Genomic DNA, 16711 nt, shown 5'->3' with positions numbered 1-16711 from the left:
CGTTCCAATCATTGGCAGCAGAGAACTGGAAGGAAAGAAAGGGTCCCTTAACAAGGGTCCCTTAGGGTCCCTTATCAAGTCTACCATTTTGACCCAGTCCCCATCTGCAGAAGCCTGATAGAGAATGTTGTTAGGTAATACAAGTGTAACAACCTGCTTGTGTTCAGTCTGTGCCTCTGATATCTGCAGTACCATTCCTTTGTTGGCCAGTTAACCATGAAATAATTGATGCCTCTCTCATTGTTGTGTTCGCCTCGCCCACTGACCTCGGAGTGTGGGAAAGCTAATCCAGCCTGGGACTCATGGTTTTGTAATGATAATGTCCTCTTATAAATAGGGGAGTGGGCTACTCTCTCAGCTCACAACTCACTCAACTTCCTCAGAGAAGCACACACACTCTCTCTCTACCCGAATGGCTCCTACCTACACCAGTGACTCTGCCAACACCATGCTCTCTGCTAAAGACAAGCATAAAGTAAGTATTATTTATAACATGTTTGTGCCATTGTTTACTATTGAATCATTTTCTTCTTGATTTGAACATTAAGGACATAGAACTAACTGAATGCCCTCTTTTCTTCATCAGCTAAGGAAACCAGTGGAGAAGATGTGTAGAGACCGCATCAACACCTGCATAGAGCTGCTCAAGACCCTGCTGGAGAGGGAGTTCCACAAACAGGACCCCAACACCAAGCTGGAGAAGGCTGACATCCTGGAGATGACGGTGGGGTTCCTGAAGCAGACGCTGCAGCCTCAGAGCCCAGTCCCCCAGAGGGCCCACGGTGAGGGCTACTCCCAGTGCTGGAGGGAGACCCTGCACTTCCTGTCTTCCAGCTCCATGAAGGACATGATGCTTCAGAACCTCCAGAGAGCTGGCCAGGACGTCTGCCCCTCCTCGCCACTCTCCTTCCAACATCAACACCACAGCCAGGGCCCAGTGAAGCAGGCCACCAGTGGTCACAAAACAGTGTGGAGGCCCTGGTAGAGACAAACTATTTAACAAACTGGATGGGTGTTTACCGTCTTTCATGCTGTAGGAAATCTCTATTTCCAATTGTAATATCTACTTAGGTCCTTTATGAAGGATAGTGAACATCATATGACAAGCGTTATAGTTTGTTGTCTCCTGCATGGAGCTGTCTGTAAAAAAAGCTTCTATGAATCTGCTTTGTGAGTAGACTTAGGGAATACTTTTTCTGTCATGTGGCATATGACTCCTATGGAGTCGACTCAAGTATTGATTTGTGTGTGATTCTGTGATGAATATAGAATCAATAGCAAAATATTTATTGGAGATTACTTCTCATGTTTAAGTATTCTTAAAGGGAAATCAGATTATGCTACCTTTTGTAAAGGAACTGATTGCACATAATGCATATTGAAACATTTGTATTTTACATTTTTACAGTGGATGTGCGTAGACTTTGTATTTTGACATTGTTGGTGTTTAACCTAAACTGGATGCACAAGTGGATATCAAACCAAAATAAACAATGATATTGACAATGCATATTGGCAGGCTGCTATTGATTATTTTATCGCCACTGAAGTCTGAAGTCTATGTCTTTTGCTCTCTCTCTCTCTCTCTCTCTATTTATATCTGTCTATCTATGTCTTTCTCTCTCTGTCTCTCACACTGTGCCACACACAAATCATGTATTCTAAATCTCAGAATCTACTGTCTTCATGAGTCTAATGGCAACAGTTTTAACAAAAGCGCAGTCTTTAGTTTGTAGCTCTAAATTATAGTTAATGTTTTATTATTTATTAATTTGGATGTGTTGACAATATGTTGACATTGCTGGTATGACACCCCGGATAAGAGAGCATTAAATGCATAAACATATAATAACATAATGTCACGACTTCCGCCGAAGTCGGTCCCTCTCCTTGTTCGGGCGACGTTCGGCGGTCAACGTCACCGGCCTTCTAGCCATCACCGATCCACTTTTCATTTTCCATTTGTTTTGTCTTTGTTTTCTACACACCTGGTTTCAATTCCCCTCATTACATGTTCATTATTTAACCCTCTGGTTTCCCCCATGTTTGGGTGCGTGTTTGTTTTATTGTTAGGCTGTATCTTACGGCTGGTATTATTGTTACCGGGTTTTATTGTTACGCCCGTTTATTCGCGGTACAGGTATTTTTTTATACATTTATATACATTTTTATACATTTATATATTTTTTTCCTGTTTTGTACTGTTTTCTTGAATTAAATACCTTGTCCACACATCTCAGCTCTCCTGCGCCTGACTCCTTTCACCAGTTACCCACAGCCTTGACATATATGGACAATGCATTCAGAAAGTATTCAGACCCCTTCACTTTTTCCCTCATCAATCTACACACAATACCCCATAATGATAAAGCAAAAACATGTTTTTAGAATTTTTTTCAAATGTATCAAGTAAAAAAAACGGAAATTTAACATTTACATAAGTATTCAGACCTTTTTCTCAGTACTTTGTTGAAGCACCTTCGGCAGGGATTACAGCCTCAAGTCTTCTTGGGTGTGACGCTACAAGCTTGGCACACCTGTATTTGGGAAGTTTCTCCCATACTTCTCTGCAGATCCTCTCAAGCTCTGTCAGGTTGGATGGGGAGTGGTGCTGAACAGCTATGTTCAGGTCTCTCAAGAAATGTTCGATTGGGTTCAAGTCTGGGCTCCTGCGTTGTGTTGGCTGTGTGCTTAGGGCCGCTGTCCTATTGGAAGGTGAACCTTCGCCCCAGTCTGAGGTCATGAACGCTCTGGAGCAGGTTTTTATCAATCATCTCTCTGTACTTTGCTCCGTTCATCTTTCCCTTGATCCTGACTAGTCTCCCAGTCCCTGCCACTGAAAAACATCCCCACAGCATGTTTGCTTCACTGTAGGGATGCTGCCAGGTTTCCTCTGGACGTGGCGCCTGGTATTCAGTCCAGAGTTCAATCTTGGTTTCATCAGACCAGAGAATATTGTTTCTCATGGTCTGAGAGTTCTTTAGGTGCCTTTTGGCAAACTCCAAGCTGGTTGCCATGTGCCTTTTACGGTGAAATGGTTTCCATCTGGCCACTCTACCATAAAGGCCTGATTGGTGGAGTGCTGCAGAGATGGTTGTCCTTCTGGAAGGTTCTCCTATCTCCACAGAGGAACTCCGGAGCTCTGTCAGAGTGACCATCGGGTTCTTGGTCACCTCCCTGACCAAGGCCCTTCTCCACCGATTGCTCAGGTTGGCCAGGTAGCCAGCTCTAGGAAGAGTCTTGGTGGTTCCAAACTTCTTCCATTTAAGAATTATGGAGGCCACTGTGTTCTCTGGGACTTTCAATGCTGCAGGAATTTGTTGGTACTCTTCCCCAGATCTGTGCCTCTACAAAATCCTGTCTCAAAGCTCTACGGACAATTCATTCGACATCATGGCTTGGTTTTGCTCTAACATGCACTGTCAACTGTGGGACCTTATATAGACAGTTGTGTGCCTTTCCAAATCATGTCCAATCAAATGCATTTACCACAGGTGGACTCCAATCAAATTGTAGAAACATCTCAAGGATGATCAATGGAAACAGGATGCACCTGAGCTCAATTTCGAGTCTCATAGCAAAGGGTCTGAATACTTTTGTAAATAAGTTATTTCTGTAGTTTTTTGTAATAAATGTGCAAACATTTAAAAAAAAAACAGTTTTCACTTTGTCATTATGGGTATTGTGTGTAGATTTTAGAATAAGGCTGTAACGTAACAAAATGTGGAAAAAGTGAAGGGGTCTGAAAACTTTCTGAATGCACTGTACATACAGGCATGATTCGAATGAGAACGTGAGTGTTTGTGCACATGCATGTGTAAGTGTGTGTGTGTGTGTGTGTGTGTGTGTGTGTGTGTGTGTGTGTGTGTGTGTGTGTGTGTGTGTGTGTGTGTGTGTGTGTGTGTGTGTGTGTGTGTGTACAACGTGCTTCTCTTGGGGTTTGTATGTTAAGCCCTAGGCTAACGTTGGGCAGTCGACTCCGTCAGCTCTGGTTTCATCAAACAGCTGGTGATCCAGGGCGCAGCCTGCCTGCCGGGCTGTGTAACTGTGTGGCACGTCTCTCCTGTGTGGGGCCTACCTCTCCTCGGCTTTCCCACACTCCCGTTTCATTATCCCCTTTCATTGAAGGGACAAAGGAAGTGTGCCGCCCTAAATTATCCTCTCGGCATGAATGTGAGAATCCTGATCCCCCGTCCACTTCCTGCCGCTCCCCTTCAAACCAGCTTATTCATTTAATCATCATGTTCTTCTTCAACATTAAACACAAGTGACTATCGTGTTTAAAAATATATATATTGGTTGTACAAATTTCATGAACAATTTATGAAACTAGCATGCATTTATGCTTCAAATTAATTAATTAATACATTTTATTCAAACTAATATGAATTTAAATGTATATTATATTGTTTTGCTTAAGTATATTACACATGCATTTATGAACCTGTTCTGTAATCTATCGGTGTGTACAAAATAAAGTCTGAATTCACTTATATGACTAGATAATTTATTTACTTGGTGACACAACAGTGCTGTGAGGGGTAAGCCTCGCTTTGAAGACATTGTGAATGTTAGTATGTATATGACAGGATGCGCCTGTGCCTGTAGCCAGGCCTTGCTGTGTGGCGCCGTGGGAAACCTATCTTATCTGCCTGACTCAAACAGGTGTCAGTCTGGAGGGTAAGTCTGCTCCCAGGTGATAGATTAAAGTCTACACACCTTGAGCACACACACGACTACCACCATTGCACACTCCCTCTTCTAGCCTCACTGACTGCTTCCCCACCCATAGCCCATGCACGGACACTCTCTCACTCTTTGTCATGCACATACGCACACACACTCAATCACATTGACACTCACACACTAAGTCATTGATGTTATCTATTGTCCCAATCAGGGCTGTTAATGGTTGAGGAGTGTGGGAAAGCATGGCGAGCTCCAGACCTACACAGTCAGATGCAGACCCTGTGGTACACCAACTAAGCCAATCCCTGGATCATTGACCTCTACAAACTATTCAGGACAAGCAGTTCCATCACCAACACATACTGTATGTTTCAGGACAAATATACACTAATAAATATGTTACGATGCTTTTATATCTTTATTCAGACCTCTTGATTATTCCAATTACTGTACATCACTTCCAATTAATTTTACCTTTGTTAAACTAGGCAAGTCAGTTCAGAACAAATTCTTATTTTCAATGACAGCCTAGGAACAGTTCAGTGGCAGAATGACAGATTTTTACCTTGTCAGCTCAGGGATTCAATCTTGCAATCTTTCGGTTACTAGTCCAACGCTCTAATCACTAGGCTACCTGACACTCCAATAAGATCTCTCGAATATGTTCATGTAAAAGTCAAGATAAACTATATGCAAGATTTCCAGATTGGTGTCGAGGTGTAGATCACTATATTCTGTCAGGCAGCTATTTTTAAAACTTACATTTGAAAATAAGTGCCCCACACAGCAATGCAGAAGTGTCCAAGAGCTTCAATGTAATGGGCTAGATAGGGAATTCCATTACAGTAATTGCGACCATACAACTTAGGTTTAAGGCATTATTTGGACAATTTAGTGAAAGATTATTTTTAAAAATCTTTTTTTTTTTAATACATACAATATCAACCTTCCTTTATTTTTTCACCAATCAGAAGTGAGGCTTTTCTCTGCCCAGTAGACACATTGCACTGATAAACACGATAATAAATCCTCATGTGCTGATGTGTACAGATGCCTGCACTTCTAACTACAGTATTTACCAGTTATCTGTAATTTCCTGTTTACTTCAACTTCAGTTAAATTTGTTACATTCCATCTTCCCTCTACATTGTTTTTTCTACATTATGTCCCATTATCCCCCGGTTAATTACAGCTCCTTTAGAAACACACAAACACAGTATGGTTACTTTCCAAAACATTAATTGGAATCCTTTTTGGATGCATGTTCACTTTATCAACTGAGAGTGAAAGACACACAGTGTCAACAATAAATTTCACAGCACAACAGTGCCTATGGTGGAACAACAACGTCCCAAAAAGCCTTTACAAAAGGCATATCAAAGCATTTGTAAATACCCTTCAATAGGGCAGTACATACAATATGGTTAACGCAAGATTTCAGTTGGCTAAGCAACCATAAATGAAAATATATAACCTTAACAAATCATCTTCAAAGAAAATGAAAGGACTAAAGGACACATTGGTGCATCAAGGGAGCACAAAATGCATACACGCGTAAACATACACATGTAAAATATTAAACATATTCTTCATTATAAAGTGATACAAATATGTTTTTCAGCTTCTTCTCTGAGAGAGAATAATAATCACATCAGTAGAAATCATTTCATATATAGGAAGAAAATAATATAATTTCAATATAACATTTGGAAATGTATTTCCTACAGCAAGAAAGATAGTAAACACCCATCCAGTTTGTGAGATAGAGAGTCTCCAAGTAGTGGTTCTACCAGGGCCTCCACACTGTTTTGTGACCACTGGTGGCCTGCTTCACTGGGCCCTGGCTGTGGTGTTGATGTTGGAAGGGGAGTGGCGAGGAGGGGCAGACGTCCTGGCCAGCTCTCTGGAGGTTCTGAAGCATCATGTCCTTCATGGAGCTGGAAGACAGGAAGTGCAGGGTCTCCTTCCAGCACTGGGAGTAGCCCTCACTGTGGGCCCTCTGGGGGACTGGGCTCTGAGGCTGCAGCTTCTGCTTCAGGAACCCCACTGTCATCTCCAGGATGTCAGCCTTCTCCAGCTTGGTGTTGGGGTCCTGTTTGTGGAACTCCCTCTCCAGCAAGGTCTTGAGCAGCTCTATGCAGGTGTTGATGCGGTCTCTACGCATCTTCTCCACAACTGGTTTCCTTAGCTGATGAAGAAAAGAGGGCATTCAGTTAGTTCTATGTCCTTAAAGTTCAAATCATGAAGAAAATGATTCAATAGTAAACAATGACACAAACATATGTTATAAATAATACTTACTTTATGCTTGTCTTTAGCAGAGAGCATGGTGTTGGCAGAGTCGCTGGTGTAGGTAGGAGCCATTCGGGTAGAGAGAGAGTGTGTGTGCTTCTCTGAGGAAGTTGAGTGAGTTGTGAGCTGAGAGAGTAGCCCACTCCCCTATTTATAAGAGGACATTATCATTACAAAACCATGAGTCCCAGGCTGGATTAGCTTTCCCACACTCCGAGGTCAGTGGGCGAGGTGAACATAACAATGGGAGAGGCATCAATTATCTCATGGTTAACTGGCCAACAAAGGAACGGTACTGCAGATATCAGAGGCACAGACTGAACACAAGCAGGGTGTCACACTCTTATTACCTGGGAACATTCTCTATAAGACCTTTGCAGATGGGGACTGAGTCAGACAGTAGACTTGTTAAGGGACCCTCAAGGCATATAAACTCAGCAAAAAAAGAAACGTCCCTTTTTCAGGACCCTGTCTTTCAAAGATAATAAGTAAAAATCCAAATAACTTCACAGATCTTCATTGTAAAGGGTTTAAAAACTGTTTCCCATGCTTGTTCAATGAACCATAAACAATTAATGAACATGCAGCTGTGGAACGGTGGTTTAAACACAAACAGCTTACAGACAGTAGGCAATTAAGGTCACAGTTATGAAAACTTAGGACACTAAAGAGGTCTTTCTACGGACAAAAGAAAGATGCTCAGGGTCCCTGCTCATCTGTGTGAACGTGCCTTAGGCATGATGCAAGGAGGCGTGAAGACTGCAGATGTGGCCAGGGCAATAAATTGCAATGTCCGTACTGTGAGACGCCTAAGACAGCACTACAGGGAGACAGGACAGACAGCTGATCGTCCTCGCAGTGGCAGACCACGTGTAACAACACCTGCACAGGATTGGTACATCCGAACATCACATCTGCGGGACAGGTACAGGATGGAAACAACAACTGCCGGAGTTACACCAGAAACGCACAATCCCTCCATCAGTGCTATGACTGCTATGACTGCCACCTATAGGCACAAACCCACCGTCGCTGGACCAGACAGGACTGGCAAAAAAGTGCTCTTCACTGACGAGTCGCGGTTTTGTCTCACCAGGGGTGATGGTCGGATTTGCGTTTATCGTCGAAGGAATGAGCGTTACACCGAGGCCTGTACTCTGGAGCGGGATCAATTTGTAGGTGGAGGGTCCATCATGGTCTGGGGCGGTGTGTCACAGCATAATCGGACTGAGCTTGTTGTCATTGCAGACAATCTCAACGCTGTGAGTTACAGGGAAGACATCCTCCTCCCTCATGTGGTACCCTTCCTGCAGGCTCATCCTGACATGACCCTCCAGCATGACAATGCCACCATACTGCTCGTTCTGTGCGTGATTTCCTGCAAGACAGGAATGTCAGTGTTCTGCCATGGCCAGTGAAGAGCCCGGGTCTCAATCCCATTGAGCACATCTGGGACCTGTTGGATCGGAGGTTGAGGGCTAGGGCCATTCCCCCCAGAATTGTCTGGGAACTTGCAAGTGCCTTGGTGGAAGAGTGGGGTAACATCTCACAGCAAGAACTGGCAAGTCTGGTGCAGTCCATGAGGAGGAGATGCACTACAGGACTTAATGAGCTGGTGGCCACACCAGATACTGACTGTTACTTTTGATTTTGACCCCCCTTTGTTCAGGGACACATTATTCAATTTTTGTTAGTCACATGTCTGTGGAACTTGTTCAGTTTATGTCTCAGTTGTTGAATCTTGTTATGTTTATACAAATATTTACACATGTTAAGTTTGCTGAAAATAAATGCAGTTGACAGTGAGAAGGTGTTTTTTTCTGAGTTTAGATATTGCCCACATTGCAGAAATAAATGTTAACCTATTAAGGAGACAATTACTATATATCAGAACACATAGTGGTAATTGAAATCAACATTAGTTTAAAATAGATCAAATTGATTGTACTGCAATGTTATGATAATAATGTAATTGTGCTATATAAATTAAATAATGTATCTCCCCTGACATAACTGATTTACCATTAACATCTTCTCTGTCTTTCACATGTACAAACAGAAAGCATGAGAAAGGTACACAGGGAGAGAGGGGGGGAGAGAGAGAGGGAGAGAAACATTCCCATTGTTGATGCCAATTAATACAATTATCCAGCGCCCTCTGGGAAGGCACACTTCTATTGTTGGACACCTTGCCCCCCTGCACTCAGCCCCCACAGAAAATATCTAATAAATGAGAGTGTGGGAAAGCAGGACAGGATCCTACTCACACATCCTCCGATCATTAGAGCACACCCCACTGCCCCTCCATCCACCGCCCCCTCGCCCCCCTCTAGAGACACCCTTTCAACATGCTGCCCAGATCAGAGGCACCACTGAGCCAGGGTGAGCGCGTGTTCCCCTCTAACGCCCTCGTTCACATGCCCTGGCCTATGTGTGTGCACACTTACCTCCCACTGATTACACCTCTCCTCTTTTCATCTCCTCTGGCCTCACATACATGGAACCTGCAGTCAAACATCTGCTCCCACTGAAGCCTCCCAACATTACAATATAGTGAACATCACGCAGGTTAGCGTTTTCCGTCATGGAGGCAGCTCTGCAGTGGTCACTAGCTAGCACAGTCATAAAGTAATACAATCTTAACCACACTGTTTACCCTAATGCCTAACCCCAACATAAAATTAATGTTTTTGTTTCCATTAATTTTTACAATATAGACAATGTTGACTTTGCAGCTGGCCTATCTAAGGAGGAATCACTCAGTTCTGCCTTCAGAACAAGATTCATGACAATAAAAATCAACCTGCAAACATCACACATCATTTCAGAGGCTATTACTAAATAGTGTTTCTCCTATCGTTCCTGAATAAGTCAATAGAATTTGTATATGTCTACATACTTCAATAACTTACTAGACACTTGACTCAAATGGTTGCTCTAAAATAAATGGACAAAATGTTTTAGTTTTTTGTCAATGCTTGATGTGCCTTATAAATAGCCATGCTAATATGTGTGTAAAGAGGCAGATGGCAAGGGTCTTTTTGGAGGGAAATCCTCTCTGGTCCGTCTTTTCTTATCTCTTTAAAGATGGGGCGGCAGGTAGCCTAGTGGTTAGACCGTTGGGCCAGTAACTGAAAGGTTGCTGGTCCCTGGTAGGCTGTCATTGTAAAAATAGTTTGTTCTTAACTTTTAATGGCTGCAGGGGCAGTATTGAGTAGCTCTGATTAAAGGTGCCCATTTCAAACGGCCTCGTACTCAATTCTTGCTAGTACAATATGCATATTATTATTACTATTAGATAGAAAACACTCTCTAGTTTCTAAAAACGTTTGAATTATATCTGTGATTCAAACAGAACTCATTTGGCACAAACTTCCTGACCAGAAAGTGGCAAGTCTGAAATCGAGGCTCTGTTCTTCTTCCTGCCTATAAATGGGCATGATACGTAAGAGTCTACGTGCACTTCATAGACCTTCCCCTGGATGTCAAGAGGCTGTGAGAGAAGAAATTTCGTGTTTATCTTGGTCTGAAGTGGAATACAGGCTCTTTGTATGACGTGTCCCTCATTTCCGGTACTCTGGGGAGCGCGAGGTGGACAGTGGGATTGCCTTCTATTTAGCTGCCGTTATGGACGACTACTATCTCCGGCTTTGATTTTATTTGATACATGTGACCATATCATCGTAAAGTATGTTTTTTCAATATAGTTTAATCAGATTATTGAATTTTTTTCGGGAGTTTTGCCGTGTTCCGTTCTCTGACTTTGTTGAAGATGGAGAGATCCGTGCCACTTGGCTAGTGCGCGTGCTAAATCAAGAGGGAAAGTTGCCGTTCTAAATCCAAACAACGATTGTTCTGGACAAAGGACACCTTGTCCAACATTCTGATGAAAGATCAGCAAAAGTAAGAAACATTTTATGATGCTATTTCATATATCTGTCGTACATGTGAACTAATCGTGGGCGCCCAGCTTTTGGGTACTCTAGCTATACCGAAGCTGCATATCGTAATGAAGTTATTTTTAGAATTCTAACACTGCGATTTCATTAAGAACTAATGGATCTATCATTTCCTATACAACATGTATTTTTTAGTTATGTTTATGAATAGCTATTTGGTCAGAATATGTGTGTCAGAAAAAGTGTCAGGAAAAATCCGGACGTAGTGGGAAAAAGTAGCTAAGTTAGCACAATGTGTAACCATTTATTTCAGCTCTAAATATGCACATTTTCGAACAAAACATAAGTGTATGTATAACCTGATGTTATAGGACTGTCATCTGAGGAAGAAAATCAAGTTTAGTCAAAAATTATATATCTTTTGCTTGTTTGTTACGATCGCTTACTTTTGCTACTGGGAAATTGCTTGTGTTTTTGGCTATTGTGGTAAGCTAATATAACGCTATATTTTGTTTTCACTGTAAAACACTTGATAAATCGGAAATATTGTCTGGAATCACAAGATGCCTGTCTTTCAATTGCTGTACACTATGTATTTTCCAGAAATGTTTTATGATGAGTATTTAGTTATTTGGCGTTGGTGTCTGTAATTATTCTGTCTGCTTTCGGTGCAATTTCTGATTGTAGCTGCAATGTAAACTATGATTTATACCTGAAATATGCACATTTTTCGAACAAAACATAGATTTATTGAATAACATGTTATAAGACTGTCATCTGATGAAGTTGTTTGTTGGTTAGTTTGGTTGGTTCTTGGTTAGTTAGGTTGGCTTTGTGCATGCTACCTGTGCTGTGAAAAATGTCTGTCCTTTTTTGTATTTGGTGGTGAGCTAACATAAATATACGTGGTGTTTTCGCTGTAAAACATTTTAAAAATCGGACCTGTTGGCTGGATTCACAAGATGTGTACCTTTCGTATGCTGTATTGGACTTGTTAATGTGTGAAAGTTAAATATTTAAAAAATATATATTTTGAATTTCGCGCCCTGCACTTGAGCTGGCTGTTGTCATAAGTGTCCCGACGTCGGGCTTGCAGCCATAAGAAGTTTTAACTGACTTGTCTAGTTAAATAAAGGTTAAAAAAATAAAATATTTTAAGACACATTTCTAAGAAGTGAGACATGACTATGCAGATGAAAACCCATCATTTGAGTATGAACACATTCCAATGTGTACATTCCATCTATTCAGGAAGAAAAAGTGATGGCTTCATTATGAGCCCCTCCCCACACACACACACACACACACACACACACACACACACACACACACACACACACACACACACACACACACACACACACACACACACACACACACACACACACACACACACACACACACACACACACACACACACACACACACACACACACATGCACACACGCCAAACAGTCTCCATGGCTTTGAATCCAGATGCCTCTGTGTTCAGCCAAAGCCCTCTCCCTCTCCAGTGAGGAATGTGTGAGAGCTCAGACCTGCCCCTCTTTCCCACACTTAAGCCCCCATTCAGGGCTGTGGCCACCACTGATCCATACACCCTCATTATGCCTGGACCTCAATAGACCATCTGGACCTCTGCTGAGGCAGCCCAGGCCTCTCACAAACTCCACACACCTAGAGGAAGTAACAGGTAGATCATACTGGAATAAAAAATAATAAGACTTGTGACTGCTATCATGATATGAAGCCAATGAAATGTTAGCTGTTTGTTATTTGTTAAGTCATATAATGGAATAAACACATGAACATACAGTAAATACACAATCCAATGATACCTTCAAAATATTGAACCTGTCACGCCCTGACCGTAGAGAGCTTTTTATGTCTCTATTTTGGTTTGGTCAGGGTGTGATTTGGGTGGGCATTCTATGTTCATTTTCTATGTTTTGTATTTCTTTGTTGTTTGGCCAGTGTGGTTCTCAATCAGAGGCAGCTGTCTATCGTTGTCTCTGATTGAGAACTATACTTAGGTAGCTTTTTCCCACATGGTTTTTGTATGTAGTTATTTTCTGTTTAGCTGTTTTGTTTGCCTGACAGAACTGTTCGATTTCGTTCTCCTGTTTGTTGTTTTTGTTCGATTGTTTTTTTGGATTAAATCATGAACACTTTAAACGCTGCACCTTGGTCCACTCTTCCTTCAGCCCACGAGAAGCGTTACAGAACCTGTATACTCCAGGTCAAGTTAATGGAAATAACCTTCTGTGGTACATTGCAGAGCTAGAGGAAGATATGTATTATGTTTATGTGTGTTAATACCTCTTAAAACTGGCCACCAACACACTGCCCCAGTGACAATACTAAAAGAGGCCTTGATTAAGACAGAAGGTGTACATTTGACAATACCACAATTTCCCGCTTCAAGTGGCTTTGTCCGCTGCACGCATTTACTGTGAATGTCATGTCCATGGAATGCCATAGACCGGCGCACACATCAAGGGGGATTTCTCTGGTATAAAGAGAGGTCAGGCATTTCCCAGGTTCCCTGTGTGGTTCAAGTCACAAGGATACCCCCCTACTTGATGAGGCGCGTGACGCCAATCACCTGCCCCTCTCTTTGTGAGAGAGCTGTGCCCTTGTAGGGGCACCCAGAGTCAAAGCCTGGTTCAGCAAAACAGCCAGGAATGCATTGTGCTCTTTTACATGGCCCAGTTTGGCGGGAGAGAAAGAGGGATACATCTGGGAGACGCAAGGCTGGTTAAGACAATTTCACAATCTCCAGTAATCCTGAAGATAGAAAAATACACAGAAACAGGGTGAATAAAAAAATGGCTGGAGTGCTGTCCATTTCATTTTTATAGAAGATCTAAGAGGATTCAGCGGCACCCAACTATTTTTGAAGTAGACAGGCTATTGATTCAGCATGTTGTTTTCTAGCTACATTATAGTATACAGTATAGGCATACATACACACTAAGGCCATGATACATTGGCAATTTTTTTAGGCAATGTTGTTGAGCAATGTTGCCAGCAATTGTTGCTGCACACTTTTCCCATTGAAAATAAACAAGTATTTATTATCTGGGGAATTTTGTGGACGTTAACAATAACAATGAAAATTGCATTGAAATTCTAACATTCCACAGTTGTTGCACAACCGGACTGATGCCCTAAGAGCCACTTTAAAGCGAATTTATGCTTGATCCGAAAATTTGGTCAGAGGTGCAGTATGGATGGTGTGTCACAATTGCGGAGCCTCTGGAGGCCTACAGAAGCCAAAATCAGCTCTGTACCGCATCGCTGTGCACCACCCACATTTTGTAAAAATGCGGAGGGCTCCATATAGCTCCACATTGACATGATTGGTTGGTGGTAGGTGAGGGCAAGGGGTCCTGTATAAACTCACTTCCTTGACAACTTCCTTCACAGCAACTCTGCTCAACAGCTCTGTGCTGCTCCTCGAAGTGCAAGAAGTATGAATGCCCTGACTTCTGCAGAGGCCATATCCCCGTAAATGCTGTACGGCTAATTTAGACATCAGATTGACCATGCAGCATCTTTTATGCTTGATCTGAAAATGTGGTCAGAGGGTGTGACGCAACTGTGGAGGTTCTGGATCCATGCAGAGGCCAAATTGAGCTCTGTACTGCGTAGCCGTACGCCTCCTAAATTTTGTAACAGTGCTTGCTGTTTGGGGTTTTAGGCTGGGTTTCTGTATAGCACTTTGTGATATCGGCTGATGTAAAAAGGGCTTTATAAATACATTTGATTGATATTGCTCGGCTTAGACATTAATTGGTTGATGGTAGGTGGGGGCGGGAGGTCCTATATAAACACAAATTCACTTCCTTGACAACTTCCTTCACAACAGCTCTGCTCAACAGCTCTGAGAAAGATGTATGAATGCCCTTACGTCAGCAAAGGCTGTACACTACATGACCAAAAGTATGTGGACACCAGCTCGTCAAACCTCATTCCAAAATCATGGGCATTAATTTGGAGTTGCTCCCTCCTTTGCTGCCTCCACTCTTCTGGGAAGGCTTTCCACTAGATGTTGGAACAGTGTGTTCTCCTGGCATCCTCCAAACCCAAATTCGTCCGTCGGACTGCCAGATGGTGAAGCGTGATTCATCACTCCAGAGAACGCATTTCCACTGCTCAAGAGTTCAGAGTTCAATGGCGGCCAGCCGACGCTTGTCATTGCACATGGTCGTTTTAGGCTTGTGTGCAGCTGCTCGGCCATCAACCCCATTTCATGAAGCTGCCGGCGAACAGTTCTTGTGCTGACGTTGCCTCCAGAGGCAGTTTGGAACTGTCCCATTCTGTGAGATTGTGTGGCCTACCACTTCGCGGCTGAGCCATTATTGCTCCTAGAAGTTTCCACTTCACAATAACAGCACTTACAGTTGACCGGGGCAGCTCTAGCAGAGTAGAAATGTTACGAACTGACTTGTTGGAAAGGTGGCATCCTACTGTATGAAGGTGCCACGTTGAATGTCACTGAGCTCTTCAGTAAGGCCATTCTACAGCCAATGTTTGTCTATGGAGATTGCATGGCGGTGTGCTCGATTTTATACACCTATCTGCAATGGATGTGGTTGAAATAGCCAAATCCACTAATTTGAAGGGGTTTCTACATACTTTTGTATTTATTTATTTTATCTTTATTTAACTAGGCAAGTCAGTTAAGAACAACTTCTTATTTACAATGACAGCATACCCCGGCCAAACCTTCCCCTAACCTGGATGACGCTGGGCCAATTGTGCGCTGCCCTATGGGATAGATGACATAATATAATTTAAAAGTATACATTAAGGTGTCTGTAACATAATAAATGTGACAAAAATGAATGTAGACATTGATAAATGCATTTCTATAGCTTCCAAAATATTTTTTACAATGGTGGGGGAGTGCCAAGATGGCGGCACGGTGGCTTCAAGACAGTGCCCCCAAAAAGTATTCTAGTGGGTTTATAATAATTTGGGGGGAAACAGGTCTTGTAAAGTTCACGCGAGCTGACAGAGGTTTCCCGCGCACAGAAGCCAGCTGCTCCTCTCTTCAAAAACTAATCCTGTAGACTGTGTTGTTCCAACTTTCCCACAGCACACTTTCAACAGAGCAACAATGGAAGTGTGCCTTTCTCAATACCGCATTACTCACGGTCCTCAATGAGGCATCTAATTCCCAAGGGGCCATATGGAAAAATATTACGTTGATACATTGTTGACCGATTGCTGAAAAAAAATGAACTAAAAGAAAATAGTAGTTTACAAAGGTTCGCATAGGCTATCAGAATGTTTCTGTATATCCTATGTCGAAAATATCCTTACAGTGACAACAGACATATAATAATAGTAACAATAATAACAATAATAACAATAACAACAATAAGATGAAGAACAATAATAATAGTTTTAGAATAACATAATTATAATCCTATATTAATTATAATACTGTTGTAATTATTTGTATTATAATACAGTAGTAGGCCTTATAAGAGTTGCTATTAGAATCCTAATAATATGAGCATTTGAAATATTTTGTAAGGTTGAATGAATTCATCAAAATAACTGATTTATCAAAAAAATTGCGCGAGAAAGCAGTAAGGCCTCTAGATACTGAATAATCTTCTGGAAGACCATTCATTATTCAGGACTTGTTTTCCCGCCTTTTGGTCTGAGTCTTTCATGAGAATGGTGCAACATCTTGGAATGCAGTTGCAAGCAACAGTCAACTACTTCACAGAACTCTTTTATTGCACACTCCACCTGTTCCCTTGGGACACACTCATTGTCCTGAGGCAATAGACAGTCAATTTAGCATGAAGTAA

The 16711-nt window shown here is 42.1% G+C and overlaps 2 protein-coding genes across 2 annotated transcripts; one reads left to right on the top strand and one right to left on the bottom strand.

The window, feature by feature from the left end:
• Nucleotides 1-375: 375 nt before the first annotated feature.
• Nucleotides 376-1508, top strand: LOC129834677 (transcription factor HES-5-like). Its single transcript, XM_055899891.1, has 2 exons — nucleotides 376-475; nucleotides 587-1508. The coding sequence occupies exons 1-2, from the start codon at nucleotides 413-415 to the stop codon at nucleotides 983-985; spliced, it is 462 nt and encodes a 153-aa protein (XP_055755866.1). The 5' UTR covers nucleotides 376-412; the 3' UTR covers nucleotides 986-1508.
• Nucleotides 1509-5100: 3592 nt separating this feature from the next.
• On the bottom strand, nucleotides 5101-8853 carry LOC129849794 (transcription factor HES-5-like). Its single transcript, XM_055916563.1, has 2 exons — nucleotides 6991-8853; nucleotides 5101-6877 (listed from the first exon to the last, which is right to left on the bottom strand). Exons 1-2 carry the CDS (start codon nucleotides 7051-7053, stop codon nucleotides 6476-6478), a joined length of 465 nt encoding a protein of 154 aa, XP_055772538.1. The 5' UTR covers nucleotides 7054-8853; the 3' UTR covers nucleotides 5101-6475.
• Nucleotides 8854-16711: the final 7858 nt, after the last annotated feature.

The sequence above is a fragment of the Salvelinus fontinalis genome, chromosome 3, assembly GCF_029448725.1.
Source record: "Salvelinus fontinalis isolate EN_2023a chromosome 3, ASM2944872v1, whole genome shotgun sequence".
NCBI lineage: Eukaryota > Metazoa > Chordata > Actinopteri > Salmoniformes > Salmonidae > Salvelinus > Salvelinus fontinalis.
This window is presented reverse-complemented; position numbering and strand designations above follow the sequence as displayed.